This window comes from Astatotilapia calliptera, chromosome 1 (genome assembly GCF_964374335.1).
Source record: "Astatotilapia calliptera chromosome 1, fAstCal68.1, whole genome shotgun sequence".
Taxonomy (NCBI): Eukaryota; Metazoa; Chordata; class Actinopteri; order Cichliformes; family Cichlidae; genus Astatotilapia; species Astatotilapia calliptera.
Window position 1 is genome coordinate 31,548,422 of NC_137422.1, and position 23,763 is coordinate 31,572,184.

The 23,763-nt window shown below is 38.1% G+C and overlaps 1 protein-coding gene across 12 annotated transcripts in view; it reads left to right on the plus strand.

Moving 5' to 3' along the window:
- The window catches only part of celf6 (CUGBP Elav-like family member 6), a 147,117-nt gene extending 132,732 nt beyond the window's left edge, over positions 1–14,385 (plus strand). For 9 of the 12 annotated variants that reach the window (XR_003272806.2, XR_013907887.1, XR_013907875.1 and 6 more), the window contains 4 exons: positions 1,856–1,999; positions 7,447–7,596; positions 11,672–11,751; positions 14,055–14,195. Coding sequence is in view for 3 of the 12 variants with exons in the window: in XM_026173342.2 (XP_026029127.1) it covers positions 1,856–1,999; positions 7,447–7,574 (272 nt within the window). In the remaining 9 variants the exon portion in view is untranslated. Of the gene's footprint in view, positions 1–1,855; positions 2,000–7,446; positions 7,597–11,671; positions 11,752–14,054 lie in introns of all 12 variants that reach the window. The other 3 variants (XM_026173342.2, XM_080299957.1, XM_080299958.1) reach the window with 2 other exon arrangements.
- The last annotated feature ends 9,378 nt before the right edge of the window (positions 14,386–23,763 follow it).

The following is a 23,763-nucleotide window of genomic DNA, read 5'->3' on the forward strand; positions in this document are numbered from 1 at the left end:
TTATTAGGCATCCTTGGAATGTGAACCTTTAGAAACTGTGTATGAGACAGTACTAAGGAGTATTAGATCACCACAGGAGACTGGCATGTTCCTTTTTATCATCATCTTATACTTTGGACACGAAGAACAACATAGACACCAAGGCACAGACACACCGCCACCTTTATCTGCTGTCACAGATACTTGCTCTCTATTTTAAAACACTCATTTTTCTTAAGCTAATAATCTGGCATGTTTTGTTACCCACTGATCTAGCCGAAATATTACCAACTGAAGTCCCATAGCTCTCTCTATGAAGTGAATGTGAAGTTTGCGCTTCCTATATCCCTCTCTATATACCTACTTTGCCACCTTCAGACAACTTGGCTGTTTTTCTGTTGCCAGGTAGAGGTACTTCAATTGTTCTGGGTAAAATAAATGTGCTATCACCTTCCTGTTTTGTGCACAGTTAACCTTTACTTTCAGAGGAGATTTTGTACCTAGTGCTAGAAAGAATGGCAGAGTAAGAGCCAGGCTCGTATGAAACAAGTGTAAATCCTGATGGTGCCATTATTCTCTAGTCGGTGCATTGTGCAATTAATCTTCACTTCGTAGTGCTAAAGCATAAAAAAAGGCCTTAATGTTTAAGTGTATTCTTTATAACATAAAGATTCATTAGTTACATGCTCATGCAGTAGCATACTGAAGTTGATTATAACAAAAACAACGGGGGATTATATTTGTAAGGCAAATGTGAAAAAAGTCCTCATGCACTAGTATTTTATTCTTTCAAACAAAAAGCTTTTCAAGCAATCAAGAATTTAATGTGAACATTATGTGAAGCACCTAAATCTGTACAGAGAGAACTGAGATACAGTGTATAACTGCTTAAAAAAATTCTCACTCTGTCAACCAATATGTGTGTGTGTGTTCTCTATCTCAACGAGGCATAGTAGCACTGCAGCCAGCCACCACTGCAGCCCTCTTATCAGCCTTCTCACCAGACCAAGTCTCATCTCGTCATGCTATCACCCTGAGCAATGAGACAGGGAAGAAACCTAGCCAGGCAGCCAGCTGCAAGCTTACTGTCCCTGAGTCCATCACATTTCTCTTTCTTTCTATGTGTCCATGGCTCCCTCTCTCACTCTCTTTCCAGTTCATTCCTTCCTTTATCCAGATTGGCCTGTACAATATGTGGCAGCTGGTTGGATGAGTGTGAAGGATGGAGAGAGATTGGAACACAGTCCTACTGTCACACAGTAATTGGGGCAAAAACTTGGCTTATGTCTTAATGTGTGCTCTGTCTCTTCTCTGTTTTTCTGTGTCTCAGTGCTTCACTTTTCCCAGTATAGCTGTCTAAGTCTTTTACTTTAATTCAACTTCTTTTGGGGTTATGTTGTTAAATCTGGCTATTTTCTTTTCTTTTCATTCTCCGATTTTTGCTTCTACCTGTCTGTGTGTTGCTATTTTCAGCACATGTACTCACACAAAAGTCAAATTTAACCGTTATAATCTGATTCAGTGAAGTGTCCCCTCTTTATGCAGTTATTGTATGAAATGGGGCTCTTAGAAAGATTCAAATGGAAACCACAAAAACAACCTGAACATACAGTTTGACCTTATAACACTAGAAAAAATGGGATTAGGCTTTGTGTACGCCGCAAATGCCACAATAACCAGGTTTAACAAAGCCAATATTTGTGCCACCGATAAAATAAACAGAGTGAAGTGCTTCCAAGGTTCCTGCATTACTGGATTATTGTCAAGACTGCCTTATAGTTATTTTTTTCCACCCATGTTATTATGGTCAGTCTTTCTCTCACCGGGCACATTACACTCCCACATAACCCTTCTGTTGTCTTTCTCTCATCACCAGGGCCAGAAGGTTGCAACCTGTTTATTTATCACCTGCCCCAGGAGTTTGGAGACGCTGAGCTCATGCAAATGTTCCTACCTTTTGGCAACGTCATCTCCGCCAAAGTGTTTGTGGACCGAGCGACTAATCAGAGCAAATGTTTCGGTGAGTCAAAAATCACTTATGAAGAGAAGGGAAAAAGAATTCCAATGATCCAATGAAATGAATGTTGCAAGGTGGCTGTGTTTGGTAATATTCTCATTTCTCTTGTTGCTTCCCTGCAATTAGTGTATGCTTTTGCTTTTATTCCCACTGTCTGAACTAATCAAGCTGCAATTAACATTTTAAAAGTGTCGTTACATGCCACTGCACAGGGGAGCAGAGAGGGAGATCAAGGAACAGTGCTCCCTGAGTCTACCACACAGACATAAAAAGATAGTGGTCTTAGTAATAGAAAAGCCAAAAGCTCACTAGAATTGGTGAGCTAGCCACTGACCCAAGTGTCTCTCCACAGCTGGCATTTCATTCACACATGTATCCATCACACTGTTGATCACAACATTACGTGTCATCAGTGATGGGAATAACAGCGTTACAAGCTCCCGCGGACGGCAATCACTTTCTGGCAAACGATGACTTTTTGGCACAACACCTGGAGCTAAGGGGGGAAAACAATGGCATGAGTGCTGCTGTTTGGCTGAGGAAGAATATAGTAGTCGTGGTAAGCCAATCACATGACCACTTCAAGATGACAAAGCAATAAAGTGATATATACCAGTTTTTAAATTGTGCTAAGAGGGCAACTAAAACCAGAGTCATGATAAACAATATATAAGCGGTGTTTTTTTCTGAATACTTTCGTCACGTTTACTGTCTAAGGATAGAGCTAGCAAGCACTCTCTGCTTATGACCAAAAAACTAAAATAAAAAACAGCCCGTTCGTGTTGGTGGAAAAATGCACCATTTCAACCAATCAAAAAATGATACGGCAACAGGACATTTGGTTGTTTAGGAAGAGGGGGAAGTTTTAGGAGTGATGGCGAGAGAGAGAGAGAGAGAGAGAGAGAAAGAAAGACAACAGAGAGAGAGAGAGCGAGTTTTAAGATGGGAGAGATTTGTGACGTTTAGCGTGTTTGGAATGTGTAGTTAATGTGTTGTCTTGTGTAGTTAGTGTGTAGTGTTGTGGATAGTTTTGTGTTGTGTGTCAGAACAATGAGGCGACCACTGTCTCCAGGTAGAAACAGGAGTGATACACCTGCTGCTGTCAGACCTGCAGGCTGTGCAGGTCAGGCTATGATGTTCTCCTTTATAGTGGACAGATATTTTTGGAGTGGCACAAATAATTTGTGTGGCATCTTATTTAATGCAGAACATGTGATTGTTGCGTAAATAGTTTGAAATGGTTATTTAAAAAGGGGTAAAAGGTAAATGGCTGCAAATAACTGTATTGTTTGCAAAACTTGTGCATATCATTTTAAAATTGTCAATTTATATTTGCATTTCAAGTTATGAAATATGATTCATTAAACATGTTTGTGGTTGTTACAGTAAAATTTTAACTTTTTCTACACTGATTTTATGTTTTAGATCAATTGTGTTAATACAGTATGTAAAAATGAAAACATAGCTGTAAATTCAGACACATGAGGTTGTGCTGATGATACCAAACAAGCCAAAGTAAATCGTTTTTAAAGGTGAAATGTAGAGGAAACATCAAAAGTAGTTAAAAAATGGCCAATTATACCCTGGACCCCAGAGGGTTAAACTGTTTTTTTTGTTTTTAAGTAACGCAATGGTTACTTTTCAAGTAACTAATTACTTTTAGAATCTTGTAACTCAGTTACTAACTCAGTTACTTTTTTGAAGAAATAACTAGTAACTATAATTAATTACTTTTTCAAAGTAACTTGCCCAACATTGCTCATCACCCTCTCTATCACACCATTACTGAGACAATTAGTATCTATTTCCCCTTCCTACAATTACAAGCCTCCTTTACCCAAGAGAAAAGCATTTTCCCAGACTCCCGCAATCCTCCAGCTGGGCAACCCAGCAGCATCATGCCACCCCTCGCTTGCCTCTCTCGCCTCCCACACAGCAAACCAGTTCATCAGGGTGGAGGCGGTGCAGGTGGAATCCATGGGCTTAAAGAGATAATAATAGACTGGTGTGGGCCTTGCTGTTGATTCAGTTGGACAGCAGCACTCAGGAGACAGGGAAAGAGAGAGAGAGAAAGAGAGCAAGAGAGACAGAGAGAGAGAGAGAGATTTCCAGCATTGGCTTTCTTTCAGTTTCACTTCACCATGGCATGTCTGTGAGGCTTCCTCCTCTTTCCTCTCTTCTCTCATCTCTCCCTCTTTGTTAGACTAGCTCCCTGTGTGTCTTCTCCTATAAACATATGCCTCTCACTATCACTATCTGTCAGTCAACAAGGGAGAAGGACAAAGGGGCGGCAACTTCATCAGCCTCCCCAGCTTCTTTTTCATAGCAAGTAATTAAGATTTTAGCTGAAAAATATCAATTCAACCCATGATTCTTTTGTGGCTTTTTTAAAAAAAGTAATTTCTCCCTCCTTTTTATAGCAGGAGCCCCAAGGCTCTTTTGTAGGACATTAACAAATTAGGCAGAAGATGCTGTGCATTAGGGGAGATACGTTATTATGCATCTAAGAACTTGGAACACTTAATCTTAAAAATGTGTGAGTTTAGTCTTGATAGTGTGGTTAATGATTGGAAATGTGTAAATACATTATATGTGCATCTACACACTGTACACAGCTGTATCACAGTGAATAGATTGATTGTCTGATAAAGTCTATTGAATGAAGAAGAAAATATACTTAGCTATCTAATTATGCAAAGCACAATTACAGTGGCTACCAAATAAGAAGCGCTCATCTAAACTAGGTGACCTTACTGTTAATTAAACAGAAAATGTTCAAAGCACTGTGGTGTGTATTCAAATTTTGGCAGGCTAATTATTTATATATGTAACATTTAAATAAAGCAGTCTGTAAGATGACATTTAGTTAGCCAAGATTTTTTCCTGGTTTTTTTTTTCTCTCCAAGTGCTCGTCAGGGCAGAAGGCTACTTGTAAGCAAATGAACAGAAATACCATATGTATGCATGTGTTACCTTATTTTTTTGTTTTGGCATATTGTGAGAAGATAATCACAGATCGTCCTCTTACCCAAGTGTTTACAGAGAAGCTTGAGAATTTGAATGTGATAAAAAAGGAGGTCACTGGAGGCACACTCAAAGAATATGCTTACTTCTAAAGGATGTAACCTGGAACAGTATACTCGTAAGGGATTTATAACTGTAAATTTAGTCTATTTAGTTTAGTGCATTTATTTGCAGTATGAAAAAATGGATATCAATGTGCGATGTGGTGTGATATTAAACACTTGTGCAGGTGAGATGGAATATTTCACCTCAAAACAATTAAAACAATAAGATGACAAGAAATCGCAACAGATGCATGCTACAGTTGCATGTGCAGTCTTTTGTAATATACTTTGGTATAATTGTTAACTATAAAATACATAATTTTACCAAGCTTTTTTTAAATCATTAATGAATTATTGAGTCTCAGAAATTAATAAAACATATATTAAGGGTACTCTGTAAACTCCATATATATCCACTGATGAAGAGCTATATTATTATTATGGTTATTATTATGTTTGGTTTTAACCCTGGGCTCTGATACAAAATTAGTCTTAATCCTCTGCATTCAGTCACTCGCTGTTGACTTTTAAAAAGTGATCAAAGCTTACCTTGTTAAGTGGAATTAGGCGGAATTAGCTTAAAAATACATTTCAAAAGGTCTTCTCAGAATGGCGTAACACATACGCACAGGAAGCACGTTAAATACGGTGCAAAAATGAAAACAAGGAGATGCAGCTAACCTAGAGAACACCGGAAACATCTTACCCTTTCTACATGTTTGTTTTTTGCCATTTTATTTTGCCTTTTAATACCTCTTTTCTATTTTTAAATCAAGACGAGTTGCCTCTGCATGTTTGTTGTTTGCTTCGAAAGTGCACATATAGTACATTTACATCCATAAACAGCTATGTTATATGTTCAATAAAAGGACATATAGATAGTTTGTCAGTACCTAAGAACATAAACTAATCATCACAGCAAATAAGCAAATAAACTAATTTACCAAAAAATCATTACTGCATACTGCACGCCACAACTGTGTGTGAGTCTACTGGTCATCTCAGTATTTTGGGTGGGTGGGGGGTAGGGGGGGAATGTAAGACTTCACTCCTGCAGTAATCTAATCTGTTCAACCTGGCACCTCGACTTAGATTTTCCCTGTTGCTCCTCAATGTGTGTTTTTATTAGAAATGTATAACATTACAAAGCTTGCAGCATTCTGCTGATATGGATGGTTGTGGGAAGAACTGTACTTCAAGCGGTAGAAGTGTTTGGGGTTTGAGTTGTACTGCAACACACACTCCATGCCACATCACAGGAATGAAACATCAACCTCAAGAAAACAGTTTAAATCAGGAGCACACTCAAATATTGTTTATCCTTGTTTATTTTATGTGCCTGAATTCAAGAGTTTGCAGGGTAGTCTTTGTCCTTTTATACTTTACTTTGACCCCTAGAATCCTATCACCTATTTGGCATGTGGATGTAAATGTGAGGTATGGAGATTCATTAAAGCCAGGGATAGTGTAGGCATGGATGTGTTTGTAGGATTGGGAGGGGGATCACTACCAACTGACAGGCCCTTCCCTGCTCAGTTTGTTTAAAGGGTTTGTAAAAGCAGCAGCCTTATCTCACCCGTACTGACAAAAGCCTGCCCTCTCCCCCCAAATTAAATTGGACCCATAGCGGTGTGATCAAATCAGTTGGCAGGCGGAAAATTCCGGCCGTCAATCACATAGGTGTCTGATAAGACCAGGCAAGGAGTCCCAGTGTGGAAAGCTGTGGGCTCATTCCGCCTCGACACCCAGGTGATAACTCAGAGCAGCAGGCACCTCCGTCCTATACACCTTGCTCCTAGCATCTCGTCACGTCCCCGATGCCCTTTGCTCCTTACTTAGATGCAGTCACATACATGAAAATATGTATACACATGCACACAGACACACACACACCACTGGTGTAGTTGTATGGCTCAACACACAGTTTACTTTTACAGGCGCAACATTTGCGTTACACATAATACAAGACTCCTTTTCTCTCTTTCATATCTCTGAACACCTTTTTTTTCTTTTTTGTTCTCTGTTCAAGTTGAACACCCAGTTTCTAATGGTACTCCTTTGCTTTTTTTATATCTGTGTTATTACGTTATTAGCCTTTCTGGTATTTTGTTTAATCTTCTTTTTTAATTCGGAGATTTTCAATTAATCGCCTGAAAAGCGAAAACAAAGACCTATTGTTTTGCCATTGTTGGGAGTTAAAAAGGGTATTTTTTCCTTCTCTTGCTTCTTTCATCTCACCTGTCTTCCTCTTTGTTCCTTAACCGATCCCTTTCTCTTTTTCATGTCTCTCTCATATTCCCTATTCTTCTTTCTTCCTTCCTTCTTTTTTCATTTTCCCATTTTCTGCCCCCATCTCTCTCCTGTTCTGTGTACTTGTCCCAGGCTTTGTGAGTTTTGATAACCCATCCAGTGCTCAAGCCGCTATCCAGGCCATGAATGGCTTTCAGATAGGCATGAAGAGGCTGAAGGTGCAGCTAAAGCGGCCAAAAGATGCCAACCGACCTTACTGACTCGTCTGCTATTCATACCCAGGTACAGTAACACCCATGCTATAATGTCCCATGCCATTCAAAAGCGTTTTACTTCACTTGAAAAAGGTATGGATGCGCCTTGAGGTAACTCCTGTTGTGATTTGGCGCTATACAAAATTGAATTGAATTTACAATATTATCAGTGCAGTACATAGGACACAATACAGAAGACTAGAATGTTTGTGAACTTACTCCTGCAAATCTCATTGTAACTTCTAATGAAAATGTTGATTGCTCCTAAAATTCAAACTTATTATCTGAGCAACTATAAAGTAATACTGTATACTTTCAATGCAGAAATTCAGAAATGAATTAAAAAATTGTATAAATAAAGAACTGCATTTGAGTATTAACTGAGAATGTAATGAAATGAGCTACACAATAACATTTCCCAAGCTCGTTTTTGTGAATTTCTCTGCTCATTTCAAATATTAAAAAATGTGAAAGTGTGGGCTGCTTTTTACAGGGGGGTTATTGTACTGAGATGCGCAAAAAGAAAATAAACTCTCAACCTTCCGTTATTCCACCAAATAAAAATCCCATCATTGAATAAAATACTGAAATTTACAGAGTCATCTATATGCCAGACAAATTAGTCCACAAAATGTGTCAACTACTTACAGTCAGAAAAACATAGTTCTATAATCAAGATAATCAAGAAGTGTCAATGTTTCTAGATTTTACAGGACCTTTTCACAAAAACCTCTGGTGATTTCTGCCAGGTTTCCCTGCTGCACAGATTTGTTTTATGTCTACTTCTGGGAGTCTAGTCTAGCCTAGCCTAACTTGGACCTGCAGGATGCTTTAGGGCAAATAAATGACATCATCAATACCTAGCTGTGCATAATTACCTGTCTACTGGATACTCCACTGGAAATCGATACAAGTTGTTTAGCAACAAATTTCCAAAAGCAATAATTTATCTCCTCAAATAGCGTTAGACTTATGTCAGCTATTTGGCAATATACAAGCTGATCCTTTATCGAAGAAAAAAAAATTATACAGTCAATTCAGACATCTAATGAGTATTAAGAGTAAGTGCAGCATGTTTAAATGTTTGTGCTCTATATTTATCAGTATTTGTCAGTCCCATTGTGGCATTCTGCATTTGGTGCACTAGAATGCAACACTGTGTTCAGTGTTAAAGGATACAGAAAACTGGCCTTTCTATATATCCATAGATATCAGTGATTCATGCCATCAGCATGTATGGGACAACCATAATGTAAAAGCCTTTGTTCACTCAAAGACTTGTACTTATAAACAATTATTAATCTAAGATATCGTTTTTGTTTTTTAGCTTAATCCTGCTCTATTGTAACTATTTAGTTGTAACCAAGGGTTATAGAGATGTTTTATGAAGTGAAAATAGTGTTGTATATTTTATTATGAAATTAACATACATGGAAATGTCATTTTTAATGCTTCCACAACAACACGGATGCATAGTTGCATGCATAGTAACACTGTTATGACATTCTTTTACATAGTCCCCCAATTTCAAAGGCTCAAAAGACAGCTGATTGACAAACACTTGGCCAGATGAGGCCTATTCTCCTGCTATTGCATAAAAAATTAAGTATTTGTGTAGTTGATTATAAGTGCCGAACTTCCACTTGGTAACTTGAACTCCCAATAAAAGGTCTAGAGCGTCATTGTCACTGGAAGTGAAAGAGGCCATTGAAATTATTAAAGGCCTGGCAGAGCATCTCAAGGAAGGAAACACAGAATTTGATAATGTCCAAGTTTTATCCAAGTCATCCAAGTATTACAAACAATACTTTTATTAAAGTATATGTTAGTTTGTTTTGAAAACACACCTCATTTTTTGATTTTAGGTCCACTGTGTTTGTGTATAGAGGCAAAATGTAAAAAAAAAAAATTGTGCCACTGTCTTCACACTTAGTGTATCTGCCGCAAGAAATCTTCTGTCAACAGCTCCCTATTAGGTACCTTAAAATGTGAGAGCTTCAATAAAAATCAATAAAAATACAGATTGCTTAAGGTAGCAACATGCCTCAATAGAATAATTCTCCATTGTAACATATAGGGATGCATCGATCTGATATTTAAATTGGGTACTGGGCCAATCCTGACTGAAAGTCTGGATCAGGTATTGGTATTAGTCACAACAAGCAGATCTGTGAGGCTCATCTATTCAGTTCAGTCCTCTATTAGCCTGTGTTCATTATTCCCCTTTTCAGCAGAATGGCAATAGTTACAAACATAGGAGGTTATATAACATTGAGGAACCTAACAACCAAAGGTTTGAAGTTTGAAGGTTGGCTTTTACTTCAATGTAAACTGTAGTCAAATGTGTTTACATGACTGCCAATCCTTAATAAGAATGCTTTAAGCTTTTCAGTCTCTCTCTGTCTTGTTATATTTGATTTTACACTTATTGGAAAGCTTTTATTGCATTTACAGAGGTGTAATGTACTGTCCTGAGATTAGGAGAAACTAGCGTGCAACAGTCTAATAACTCTTGCTGAAACTAGACTAGTGCAAATTAATCCATGGTCATAAAGTCAGTAAAATGACATACATTTATTTGTTACATTTTAATTAAAAGAAAATTAGGTGGAATAAAGTTCTTTATTTTAGATAGGACTGCTGTATTGGGTGATACCTATTGTACCTGGAAAAAGTTAGATTAGTGCATCTAGTCTCAAATAATTATCTAATACAAACTACAGTTGTCAGTGAAAAGACAATATAAATACATCGTAAACCAATTGCCTGGAAACTTTCGTATTACAATTACACAGGCACGTATTCTATTCTGGTATTCTATTCTATTCTACTAAAAAGCATTCATAGAAGGTGGTATCCTATACTGATACAGCTCCCTTTATCAGTTCTCTGATATAATTTGAATAGAGCTATCCTCGCTAATTAAGAAGATACCATAAGAAGAGAAAAGGAGTGAGTGAATTTGATTTAGGAGCAAATGGAAAATACAACAGCACTGAATGACATGACAGTCATTGAAATATTTTCAGAATGGCTCCAAGCAAACACGTTTCCCATAATGACATTATGTCACTTAATCAGTATGTGTGCGTACTTGTTTTTTCAATGTATCCCTCTGTCATTGTGCCATCTTTGTGTTTTGCTTATGTAATTACACCACTTTGGTTGTTTTAAACTAATACACAGACCAATAATAAGCATTGAAATATTAAGGAAATAAATGCATTAACTTTTTGAAGTCAATTTGAGCAATTAGGTTAATAGATTCCTAAAAATCATGGCCGATAAAAACAAAGTGTATATTTTCTAGGTATGTTCTTTTAAATTATTGCACAAGCATTTATTTATAGCAGGAGAGAGTACATTGGCTTGTTGGGCTTAAAGTAAATAAAGTTCAACTGTTTAATTTTCTAAATTCCAACCCTAATGCGTTATTATGATGAAAAACTTTGATGAAACTTGAATGATGATTTTCTGTGTGTGCGTGTGTGTGTTCCTTATAGGTAAAAACTTCAATATGTAGATAACTTCAGAAGGCCTTTTTTCTGTAACACTGAAAATTTTTGCTTTGAAGTTGAATTAAAAACACGATCAGACAGCATTCTCCTTTTCTGGTCTCAGGAGCCCTGCTACTCTGAAATTGCGTTCTGTGTCTTAAAGATAAACTTAATGCAAAAAACCTGAAGCACTCACTGTACCCTCATAGCAAACAATGCAAGGCAAATCCAATTACTGTAGACAGGACAAGTTTCTGAAATATGCATTTTTGCCGTAAGGGTTATCTTTGCGAATATAAAAACATCAATTCAAACCTTTAACCTGCAGATGTTGTCAACCCAATAATATTTCACCACCACACTAAAGTACAAAGAGGCTTTTTTCTGTGCTGCACTGAAGATTATTTGCTCTGTTATTTCTGTTTTACTTGTCTTTTTTTTTTCAGTTTTATGGTAATAACTATAATGACCTCATTTGATTTGTCAGGCAGAATAAGTGAGTATGGAACAAATAGATGGGGTGCTTTGAATTCTGACTTGAGGAAAAGAAAATCCCATTGTTTCTTTCCTTCTTTTGCACCCTTACCAACCTGGCAACCTGACAAGGCCAATCACAGTGTGAGGTGGCCTTTCTCCGCTATAGCCACACACCCCCACACCTGTCATGGGGCCAAGTTCCCTCAGCTGTAAGTTGAACCCATGGTGTCATTTTCTTTTGGATGACGTCATGTGGTGGGCCTGTGACTGCGTTGCATGACGTGGCGTTGATTGATATCTCTAAACTCTCTCTTTATATTCTGCCCTACTTTTATATATATTTATATATACTGTATATTGTATATTGGCAGTTTGTGGAGTGCAGTAATCGATGCCTTTCATGGCTGGTACCTGTAACTGACGTGCTGACTTGTTGGTTGATTATAATTGGAAGTGGCCTTTAACCCTTTGTGCTATTGTAATGTGTGCCCTTGTGATGTTTTACTTTCTCTTGTGGGGTTCATGTGTATGGATGTACTGTATTTTCGATTTCTCTATCTCTTCACATTCACATCACGAAGCGTTTTTTCTTCCAGAAAACTTTTATTCTTTAAGTCTACTTATTTTCAAAAAGGACCTATTTCTCTCTCTGTTCGACAGCTGTTTAGTTGAGAGATGGCCAAGATGACCCTATGTTTGTGAAGCCAATTAAATCTCTAACGTTCACACAGAGAGCACAGGCAAATGTTGACAGTCTACTTCCATCTGCACAGGGAGTACTTCAGCAAGATTGTTTTGTTTGCCTAACACGAGAATCACTTCCCATTTATTTATTTATGAGGGTGCAAACCAATTACACAGTGATAGAAAAGCTGCTGGCGGCACTACAGACCCGCGTACCCAAAATCCGTCCACCATACACCATACTGTACAGAGAGGTGTAAGTAGGGTACAAAAGATAGAATGAAATACAAATACCTGGATTGATTATTTGTGGCTGCCTGTTGCTTGTTATATTTTTAGTGTGATTCTAGCTCCGCATAATTTAGGTATTCGGTTTTGCTGCTTGTATGTAGTACAATTTTTGCTCTGTGTACAAAAAAGCAGCATACAAATTAATAGTGAAAAAGGTCCTTTCTTTGCAAGTGAGTTTGTTTCCAACCCTCAAGGCCAAGACTGATAAGCGTTAGTAGTTTTCATTGAGCACATTCTACCCTATTATTTCAGAAGCCCTGCAGGCGACTCTCCCAACCTTAGTCTATCCAGTGAACTCAGGGGGTGTCTAGCCAGGCACGCCAGGGGGCATAAGGTTTTTCTGGCATCAGCTATGCCTCCTAACTGCCAGGTGTCATTTATGGAGCCATCCAAGTAGGTGGTGGTGTGCGGAGGCATAATATTAGGACTAAAAGCTTGTGAAGGGAAAAGAAAGAAAGGAATTCTTTGTTACTGGACAAAGTTACTGCATGAAACAGTTGTGATGTTTTCAAAGAAGCTGTTTACTTGGGGAAAAAATGATCAATTTGAAAGCCACTGTGTGTTTCTACTCAGCTACATGTATAGGGAGAATTGCGAATGGCTTATAAAATAGGGCATCTGTAATTGGGACTGTTAGTGCTTTATGTTGCTAATGGCCGGGCTCGCTTTGGCACACATAAGAAATAAGTTTGAATCGCTGCTCCCCCATCTAAAAAGCAGATCTATTATGAAATGGTAACAAGCTCATTTACAGGAATGGAAAGGTAGAACAAAGAGCGTCTGGGCGCATGTTCTCGTCACAAAGTCAGACCCTTTCATGTTCACTCTCAGAGAGTGATTTGCTGTGATTTCATAGCCTTTCTTCACCCACATCATAGCTCACAACATATTAGGGATGATAGGCTGTAAACTAGATCTTTTATCAACCCAAAGCTCGACAGCACAGACACATTTAGTAACAGTGCAGCATATCAATCCAGCACAAAGGCAAGGGAGTTGTTTTTCATGCTATCCTAATTAGAGGTTAGTTCTTGAAATATGTATCTTTTTCATAATGGACAACTGTCAGTTATTACGTGATTCTAATTATTGCAATATTAGAACTTGCACACACACTTGTCTCGTTTTCTTTATGTTTCCTTCTTGTTCCTTTGTAGCCTGTTTGTAATGAATTAACAAAAAGATGAATGGCAGCAACATCTCGGGCAACTTTTTTTTTTCAATCAGGGAGATGCAGTCAGTTTAAATTAGGCCTTTGCTGGATTAGTGCTGTCACAGTGTAGATGTCTGTTCCATATGGTTAAAACACAAATTTCCCACCCCACCTCTAGCCCACTTATTTCTGGTTGTGATTGACACACTCCTCTTTTTTTTTCCTCTTCCCCGTCTGTTTCTCATGCTGTTGGCTGTGCCTGTCAGTCTGTGTGATAACCAGGAGCCAGCAACCCTGAGCATGTTTGCCACAGCCCCACTGAATCCACTCTCCTTATTCTCTCCTGTCTTTTTCTCTTCCTTTCTCTCTTTCTCTGTGTCACAGGATGAAGGGCCACAACACCTTATTTCCACAAGTGCAGTAAAAGTACAAAGACTTCTTGCTCTGCTACATATCATGAAGGAAGGGTGGTCCCTTGATCCTCCTGGAAAGCCGCTGAAAGATTGGGTGACTGAGAGAAGGATCCCAGAGTTGTCGGGTTTTTTTGTTTGTTTATTTATTTTCGTTTTTCTTCGCAAATGCCTCTTTTTTTCCTCTTTTGCTTTGGCGTCTGTGGAAGAAGATTTTTTGCAGAGACCAACTTTTTGCTGCTGTTTTTTAGACATGATGGAAAAAAAAAAACCTTTATAGACTCATTATGCTCAAAGCATGCATACTGACACAGGATATAGATAAACACAGAAAACAAATCAAACATACACATTTCAAAAATGCTACACTTAAAGAAAAAAAAAGGAAAAAAAAAACTTTGTACATGTATAAATAAGTGCAAATGCCAACACAAGAACTGAAGCAAACTCATGCGTGTGCGCACACACACAAAACATACAAACACACACACCAGCCTGCTGCCATTTTGGTTTTTGTGCCTACACAGGTGTTGTGCTCTGTGACAGGGCAAGCTCTGGATCGAAGAAGAAAACAAGAAGAAAAGGAGAAAAGTGGAGAATCCAGGATAATTTACATGCATCATTCCTTAGGAAATAGGGACCAAAGGACTAAACGCTTTTTAAAAGAATATAAATATATAAATATATAAATATATATTTAAAAACTCATACCTTGTAGCTGCAAGTATTACAATTTACTCGTAGTAAAAAAACAAAAAAACAAAAACATTAAATCAATATCCAGTGGCCTACTGTAAGTATGAATAAAAGAACATGGAAATAATGTATAAAAAAAGACATGGAAACGTAGTATAGGGGCTGATCTTTTGCTCTGGATGCTGATTTAGCACCAGGTTGTAGAGTAGTAGAGTAGACTAGAAAAAAAAAAGTGTAGATTTGCTAACTTTTGCTGTTGTTTAAAAAAATACTTGAAGTTGTAATGAAAATGGGGCAAAAGAGGGGTGGGATGGTGTGGGGGGAAGCATTCATCTGCCCCTAAACGCAACAACTCTCTTTCTCTTGGATGTTAACGTATCAGCCACTGGATATCGCGCTCATCATTATGTACAAGTCACCGCACTCTCTGACAGATATGGAGATGATCTTCTGGAAGAAAACAAAAGAATAAGAAGAAAAAAAAGACTGACTTTACTGATGTCTGTGCTGGACGGGGTGCAGATGTTTAAGGCTTCACTGGCCTTTGTGTTCAAGCGACAATCCACTGTAAAGACCAAGTAAAATGGACATGGGGTGTCTTTTTTTTTTGTTGTTGGCCTTTTTGTATTGCTACATGAAGTGTGAAATATGAAGCCACAAACTTCTAAAAGGAGATGATTAAAAGTGAGATGGACAAATGGATGGTCATGACCGAAAGAGTAAAGAGGGAAGGAGAAAAAAGTGATAGCTATTGTAACTGCCAGCAGAATGTATTTGGTTTAGTAATGAATTGGCTCTTGTGGTATCAGCATTCTCTCAAAAAAACAAAGTATGCCCATCATAAGCAGCCACAAATTTGAATGACATGTCAAGGATATGTGTGTGTCCACTGAAGCTGCTGCAAAACTCTAGACTGAGAAAAATTCATTCTTGTCTGTTGGCAAATTTCTCTAAAGATGAATTCAATTTACTTCTGTATTGCAGGAAAGGAGTGCCGGCTTTTAGAGCACATTTACCTGTGTAATGTTAATTCCACTGTTAACATGCTCCCTGACCTGCGTAATGTACACATTATTCATAAAGTCCATGGTAAAAAAAAAAGTAGAGCTTAATGGCCTCGATCTAAGATAATTCTAACAGTCACTCTTAAAATCATTCAACTCATCTTTAGCTACACTGACACTGATGCCAGGCACTCCAGTAGTGTCGTGTCTTGATTTAGAGTCCTGTAGCCTCTGTTTTTTAACAATTTACAGCTCTGGAAGCAGGCTCCTCTCTAAAACCAGATCAATATGTTTCGAGTGAGTCTAGGGGGAGGAGCGATGCTGTTTCAGTCACCACGAGCACTTCCCAATTTTCTCCGCCGAACACCAGCTCAAATCCATATACCAGCCCTCTAAGCACTGACAGCTGGCAAGGCTAGACAGAAGCAAGGAGAGAGTGGGGAGAAGAGGGGAAGTCAAGAACTCATCACACCGAGATCCTTTAAGCTGATGCTGGTAGGTGATGCCACATGATTTGACCAAAAAAAAATAGAAACCCTAATCAAGCTCTGGTGGCAAACAGTATACATAATCTAATCATAATCTGTGTTATATGCTTTCAAAAGCAGATTAAACAGTCAAGTAGGACCTCAAGTTAATACTTTAGGCACCAGTCCAACGAGCTCATGTTAAGTAATGAGAGTCTTCTTCTCCCTCTTTTTTGTTGAACTAGAAAATCAGACCAGAATTGGTCCAAATCACTAAAGAAGGGACTGATTAAATGTGCCAGCAGATTTCATAGTTTTTAATATACTGCCTTTGCCACTTAAAAAAAAGCTGAAGGTACTAATTTCAGCCCTTGATATTAACATTCCACGTAGCACTTCCTTTTCTCCCGTCCTTAGAGCAGCCATGCCTTTCTAAATCACGGCACAATTGTTTAGCGGCTCTCCCGTTGGAGCAGCATTTTCGAACCTACCTAATGCCTGTGCTCACTACCCTTCAATTATCTCTTGCACCACATTAGACATGCTATTTCACCTTTCTCCCTAATCACACTGTAATCATCAGCCTCTATACATTAGCAGCAACCAAGTGAAAAATCACTGGGATAATCACTTGGACCAAATGACGGGAGAGATGGTCCCCTGCATGCACATGGATGACAGAAGGAAGATTAGGGAGAATTATGTTTGCGCCTACTCCCTGGCAAGGCTGGTGACAGCTGACCTGGCACCAATAATGTAGCCGAATTTACCGAAGAGGCAATGCAGGATGAGGGATAAAACCTTCCATATCATAGCAAGGTTTTAATGTTCCAGAGTAATTTGACCAAAAACTAAAAGAGAAGGGCAGGTAGCAAAATTGATTTAGTTTTTGTTTTCCATCACAAACATTGCAGCAATAGTTGCTTAAAACTGGGTCAAATCCAACATTTTTTACTAGAAATCCTCAATTCTGTTACTGTTCAGCTGCAGTGAGGCCTGTTGTTGTGAATTTTCTTTCAGCAGCAACACTGCATCTCAGAAGATGATGCCTGCAAGTTATAGCCTCATTCATATATATATATATATATATATATATATATATATATATATATATATATATATATATATATATATATATATATATATATATATATATATATATATACATATATATATATATATATATATATATAGATAGATATATATAGATATATATAGATATATATATATAATCTATATAGATGGTTGAATGAGGTATGGTTGAATATATACCAGCTCTTAAGGACTTCTTAAGGATTGCCTTTAAATACTGTAAGATAAAACCCAGCCCTCCCTCTGTCATTTCATTTGACATGTGTTACTGATAGAAGGAGCTTTGTGAATTAATGTGAAGTAAGTAAAAACAAAGCCATGTTCTACAAACCATTTATGCTCATTATTTAAGTGAAGCTGAACTAATCAATGGGAAATCTAATGTTCCATGAGCAATGCAATATCCTCTGCTTGTCTTGGCCATCTCTAGAATACATTTCCAACACGAACCTTGCATGGTTGATCCTGTAATCTTTTCTGTCTTATACCAGATGCTGTACTAGTTCCCACTACTAATGGCAGGTTGAGTCCCCAGTGAGCCAAAACTCAGCCTAGCCTAGTATCCTGCTGTCTGCTTGGCTAACAGTGCAGCGATCATGTAGCATATCTGCTATGCCAGGGCTAAATTAGGCAATGTGAAATCAGTACTTCAACATTTTTAAAACGGGTGCTCCTATTACATTTACACTCCAGGGAGAATGTTGCTGAAGTGTTGTGCATTAAAAGCAGAAATAGCTGTGAAACACTAGAATTGCACTGAAACTACCAAAATGAGGAAAAAATAGAAAGAAAATAGATCTTCTCATTACCATTTATTAAAGAGGCTCTTGCCTGATTTGCCCTTAGCCTGGACTGGAGACAAGAGCAGACTGAGGCTATGTTTCACCTCTAAAATCACAGACAAATGTCAACCCAGCAGGCACACTACCAAGCTGTTGCCAAACTGTGATTTGATATTTGCCGTCCAGCTTACAAAAAGAAAATGCAACTAAGCGTTTTTGCCAAAAGAAATACATAAGATTTGAATAAGTTCTTAGAATATAATATTTAGCATGCTAGGCAAAAGAAAAAATATATATGTGAACATGAAAAAGTATAAATATCTCCAAAGAGGTAAAGCTTATCTTCTCTATCTTCTCATACTGCACTGCCTTTATTTGCCATTTTTCAATCAGTGATGAGCAAAAGTAATACTTAGGTATAGTCAGTTCTTTGTGAGCATTTAAACCATTTGCCTCTGGCTTATGCACCTAAAAATTTGGAGGTTATATAGTATGAAGTAAGCCCCTTTCCTCAGTTGCCACTACACCACTTTTCACAAGATCTGTCTGCTTAAGGAGCATGTATCCTTAGAGGTTCCCAGCCAATGGCAGGGCAGAGCACAAGTCTGTTTGAGAATGAATCTCCCACCCCTGGGTGCATAACACTCACCCTAAAATAGCAGTGATTGTCAAGGAAAGGAAGTGAAATGTAATTGACTGAAAGTGGAGCGATAATTAAAGGAACCTGTTGGACAGGAGGGAAGAAATTAATGCTTCTCATTTAATAGCTGCTTTGGGAGAAAGCTTTTTCAGCATCTTGGTTTAACGCAGTGAGGGTTTGCTGTGGAAATGAGATTTTGTATTGAAAAAGGTAGCAATGGAAATAGTGGAAGCAGGCACTGGGTGGTGGGGGTGCTGTGTGCTTAACTGAAACTCCACAAAATCACTCCCAATACTCAGGGCATCAGGGACTATGATGTCATGATTAGTGGAGAGGTTCAGAGCCTTGCCTTACCCCTTATCCTGAAGGCATTTGAGTAGATAAATATGAGGACAGCAGAAGCTGTACGATCACATGTCACTGTGGGGTGTCCTGAGCCAGCAGAAGGGCTGATGAACCACCTAATATTGTGCTTTGGATTTATAGTATTACCATCCCATTCAAAGAGAAACAAAGAAACACAAAAGATGCCATTATCAACCCAACACTGCACAGTGGTTTGCTGAAGGTATGAAATTATGTTCAGAAACATGTCTGAAAGAAATGAAGACAAAGACTTTTTTTAATTTCTTAATGTAAATAGACTATAAAATACAAAAAAACAGAGGAAGGGTGTACAGCAACTTGTGTTGAGAAGTCCAACTCTGTGGGACAATGATGTCAATATAAAATGTATCCACAGCAGTGCAGGGATTTAGGAGAGTTTTAGTCCTTATAAGCCCCTTCGGTTTGGGCTGTGAACATGCATCCTACAACTCTAAGTGTCTGGCCAAGGCTTAGAGAGTATTTGACTTAGTGTCAAACCTAAGCCATGGCCCTGAAGTGATCCGGTAATTAAGATTCTGTGTACACCGACATGTCATGATTTTTCTGACAGAAGAAAGATTGCCTGTGCCGTAATTGGATTAGTCCAGTTGGGGCTGATGAACAGATATGACACTGACAGTAGAGTTCATCCATCTGCATGCTTTCCGCTTGACAGTGTGAAAAAAACCATCAGCCAGCACCACTCTTTTTTAAATTCTTTGGAAGTAAAAGTTGAGGCTTTACAGCATTTAAGACGCTAGTTTTAGAAAATAAAACTCCAGGTTACAGTGTGTTCAACATGTACATAAACCATTTTGGAATCAAACATTTAATACACATGGTTTAAAATATACGAACACAGTTAGGTTGAGTTTAGAGGAAGGGGACAAACAAGAGAACTATGTTGATCCCAGCAGAACCCCCTGCTTGCTTGACCCAGTCTGACACTGCTCTCCTGACCACACAGCTGCATTACACCTGTACATACAATATAGCTTATTTTTCAATTCTGTTAAACATTCTTTATAGGCCGTACAATAGATCATGTTCAAACAGAAAAAAAGAAAGAATAGTTAATATATTTCAGTGAAACTAAGAAAAGGAACCTATGAAATAATTTATCAAAAACAGAAGATAAAATGATTTTATTTCTTGTAGAGTGAAGCACGGATGTTCAGAAATGGGATTTTATACTCATGTTTGAAAATACGTCTTTATTTTCTCTCTTTTGTTTTGTTATTATCGGTTGAAGCTGGGATAGACCCATTGTCATGAGGTTTATTCAGATGTGCTTTGATCATTGTTCTTTTTTTTCCATTTAATTTTTTTGGCTGCACAATCCCTGTGTAAAATCCCTTGTGGATTGGAAAGTTCAAAGAGATTTTGTTCAATGAAAGCTCTTACATCAATACAAGAATTAGCAAACTGCACTGTAAAAGGATGATTGATGGTACTGGTTTTGTGGATTCAGAAAAAAGGGTTCTTTGCACAACTGAGGTTAAAAGGATCAGAATTGTATGTTCAAACGCAATTTTATTTTTTGGACCTTTTGTTGTTTTAAGAAAAAAAAATCAAACTTTGCCATCAGATTGTTTTGGGGACTTATGCTGCCATATGTCATTATGTTTAAGCCATTGTTGCTTTCCTGTAATGAAGTTCTCTCTGTCCTTTTCTTGCCTTGTATTTTGAAGGGTTAATTGCATTTATTGACCTGATTTTCATATCTTTTTTTGTTCATGGGACAGTTCTTCCACAGGTTGTTATCTGATGTGACACCATCCACTGAAGACATTGTGCCAAAAGTAGATCACGCTGCTTTTCTCCAGTTTTTTGGTTTGTTATGCGAGGAGGAAATTCTGCCTTAAACCCAGCCTGTTCTCTCTGACAGTACTACCTGTGAACAGTGGTCAGACACGCTGTATTCTGGGGATGCCAAATGTTCTTCGAAACAAACACTCTGCCAGAATCAGTTTTGCCTCAAGCTCATTCTGACACAAATAAGGATGCGGTCATCCATTACCATTTCCATTGGTTACAAGGACCAAAATGTAAACAAACTCAGATAACTGAGAAGTTTGCTCCAATCAAGCATTCAAATGAGAGCCTTTAAAGTGTTCGTATTTAGTCATAGGCAATTTTGCACCATGAAGATTTTTACCATGAATCATTGCATTCCCAGCTTCACAGTCTAATTTCACTGTTGTTATTCATTGCCATAAAAACTCACAATCTATTTAGGTATTTAAATTTACAGTGAATGAAAAAAAAACCTCATTTATTTTGTTGGTTTTTTTTGTCTTGAACAATCTGAGTTACTGTTTTCTTTCTTTTCGTTTGAAACAGAGATGTAATTTGAATTAGCATTGGCTCTGGTCCGTTTCCCTGATTCAGGATGATATTTCCCATAGTGCTCCTGAACTCTGTAGTTCTCTAGTTCATTATATTCTGCTTAGACTAAAATAAAGCACAGTCCTGTAGAAGACTGAGGCTCCTTTGTCTTTTTTATCCATATACATAGCCCGATTAAATAACTCCTAAATGTTTGGATCTAGCATGATGTGAATGCATGACCCCGTTTGCAAAGATGTGAAGTGTTCGGTGTCGTCTTGTCACTTGGATTGTGGAGAGAATGCATTTAGGACATGTCATTGTATTAATTGAGCTAACAGCACTAACCATATCCGAATACCAAATTAGATGAGACGGTTAGTAGAAAATCGTTTTAAAAAGGGCGAATAATGCATAATAAATGAAAGGGAGATTGGAATAGGGAGAGGAATAAATTGTGAATTGATTAAAAGGAAATGGATATTCAGTCCTTGTCTTATGGAGGTGTTACAGTAGAAACAAAATCAGGTGCAATTTGTGGTACCAGTTATCATCTGTGAATAAGAAGCAGGTGGTCATTCCATTAATCAGAGGCTTTTCTCATGCTACTTTTTTTATTGACAAAGAATATGGCCAGGGTCCATTCTATGGCTCAGAGGCCCCTCCTCTGTCAGAGTTACCCAGCAGTCACCAGGTGCCTCAGAACCTATAACAATGGAATGAAAATACCACACAATATTGCAACTAACTTGAACCCCCCAGTGGACTATAGATCTTTGCAGATCAACATGGTTCAGCAATTTCCAGCAGCCACAACTGTCCATCACAGCAGAAGGAAAACGTCAAAACTTTGTGACAGTAATTGTTCCTAGAAAAGAGTACGACACCCAAGGGGCCATCAATGACCAAACCATCCCATGACACCGAACATCATTTCTTGTTTATAGGTCTCTTTGCTGTGTCTGTGCAGTAGCATTCATGTGGAAACAGATTTATGGTTGCTAAATTTGCAGGTGATAAAAAGGCAAAGAGTGGCCAGTTGGGGCACTAACTCTTGGCTTTTCACATGCTGACTCCCGTGCTGATTCTCCAGGGACTTGCACTCATTGTGCAGCAGACACTCCATGATTCCACATGACAAACTGGATTGTTCCTTGAGTGAGTCCTGCTGAATTATTTTGGTCCTTTCGATTGCATCTCCTACCCCTGAGATTTTCCTCCACTGTTGCCTTTGAGCCATAAGCCTCGACAGCCACCGTTGTCGATACTCAATCTGTTCTGTAACCCCTAAAGCTGATGAAATGTGCTAACAGGGGTTTGTTTGTTTGTCTCCAGGAGGGGGGCCAAGGGAAAGAAAATGGAACAACAAGACCCTTTTGACAGTTCCATTTTTTTCCCCCAATGTTTTGGAGTGAGGGATAATCATGAAGTATGGATTGGATAGGGGAAAGTTATTACGTTTTGTTGTCTTTATCCTTGTTTGAGTTGTAAAAAAAAGGTCAGATTGTTCCAAACATGGCTCTTTGCAGTTCTTTGGTTTATCCTCAATTCTGACTGCCCTTCTCTCTCAGTACGGAAAGAGAAAAATCGTTTTTTGCACTTCTCTCAGCCTTGTATCCTTCTAAGTCTTCAGTGTAAATTTGACAAACACACAACCTCCTCCTGTCTGGCTGGAGTGTTTCTTCTGTGTATTTACTTTATTGGTGATTCTGATTGAGATGGGGTGGTCTTATGAAGCTCAAATATCGTTGCTGACAGCAAAAGCACAGATAAGAAAAAAAACGGGTGCTAAAAAGATTAGCCTCGATCTTTCTAGTGTCCTCAAGCAAGTGTCTTCAGGATTTGAGTATCACATCATTCACATCAATAAATGCACTATAAGTGAGAAGTGCAGTTTGTACAACTGAATTGGCTATTTCAGACAGCACATGCAGTTCGGGATTTTTTTTTCTTGCAGTTTACCGAAGAATGACAACAACGCTTCAGATATTACAGTCAAAATTCTATTGCATATATAAAGCTTATTTTTTGTTTGTGTTGTTCTTTTTATTTATTTTTTTCAAAATGCACCTTAAACTACAGTTAAAGCTTAAGATAAAAAAGACTGCCCTTTTTCCTCATGTGGGACATGTCATTAAAACAAAATTAATGGATTTATGATAAATTGAAACAATTCCGTCATGTGTGTTTTGCAGCTGACACTAATATGTAATTTACAGAAAAGCACTCCAGACCATTACTTTCAAAAGCTTTTAAATCTATGTCATGTGTCACATTATACCAAGGAAAGGCTTATATGCAGGTAATT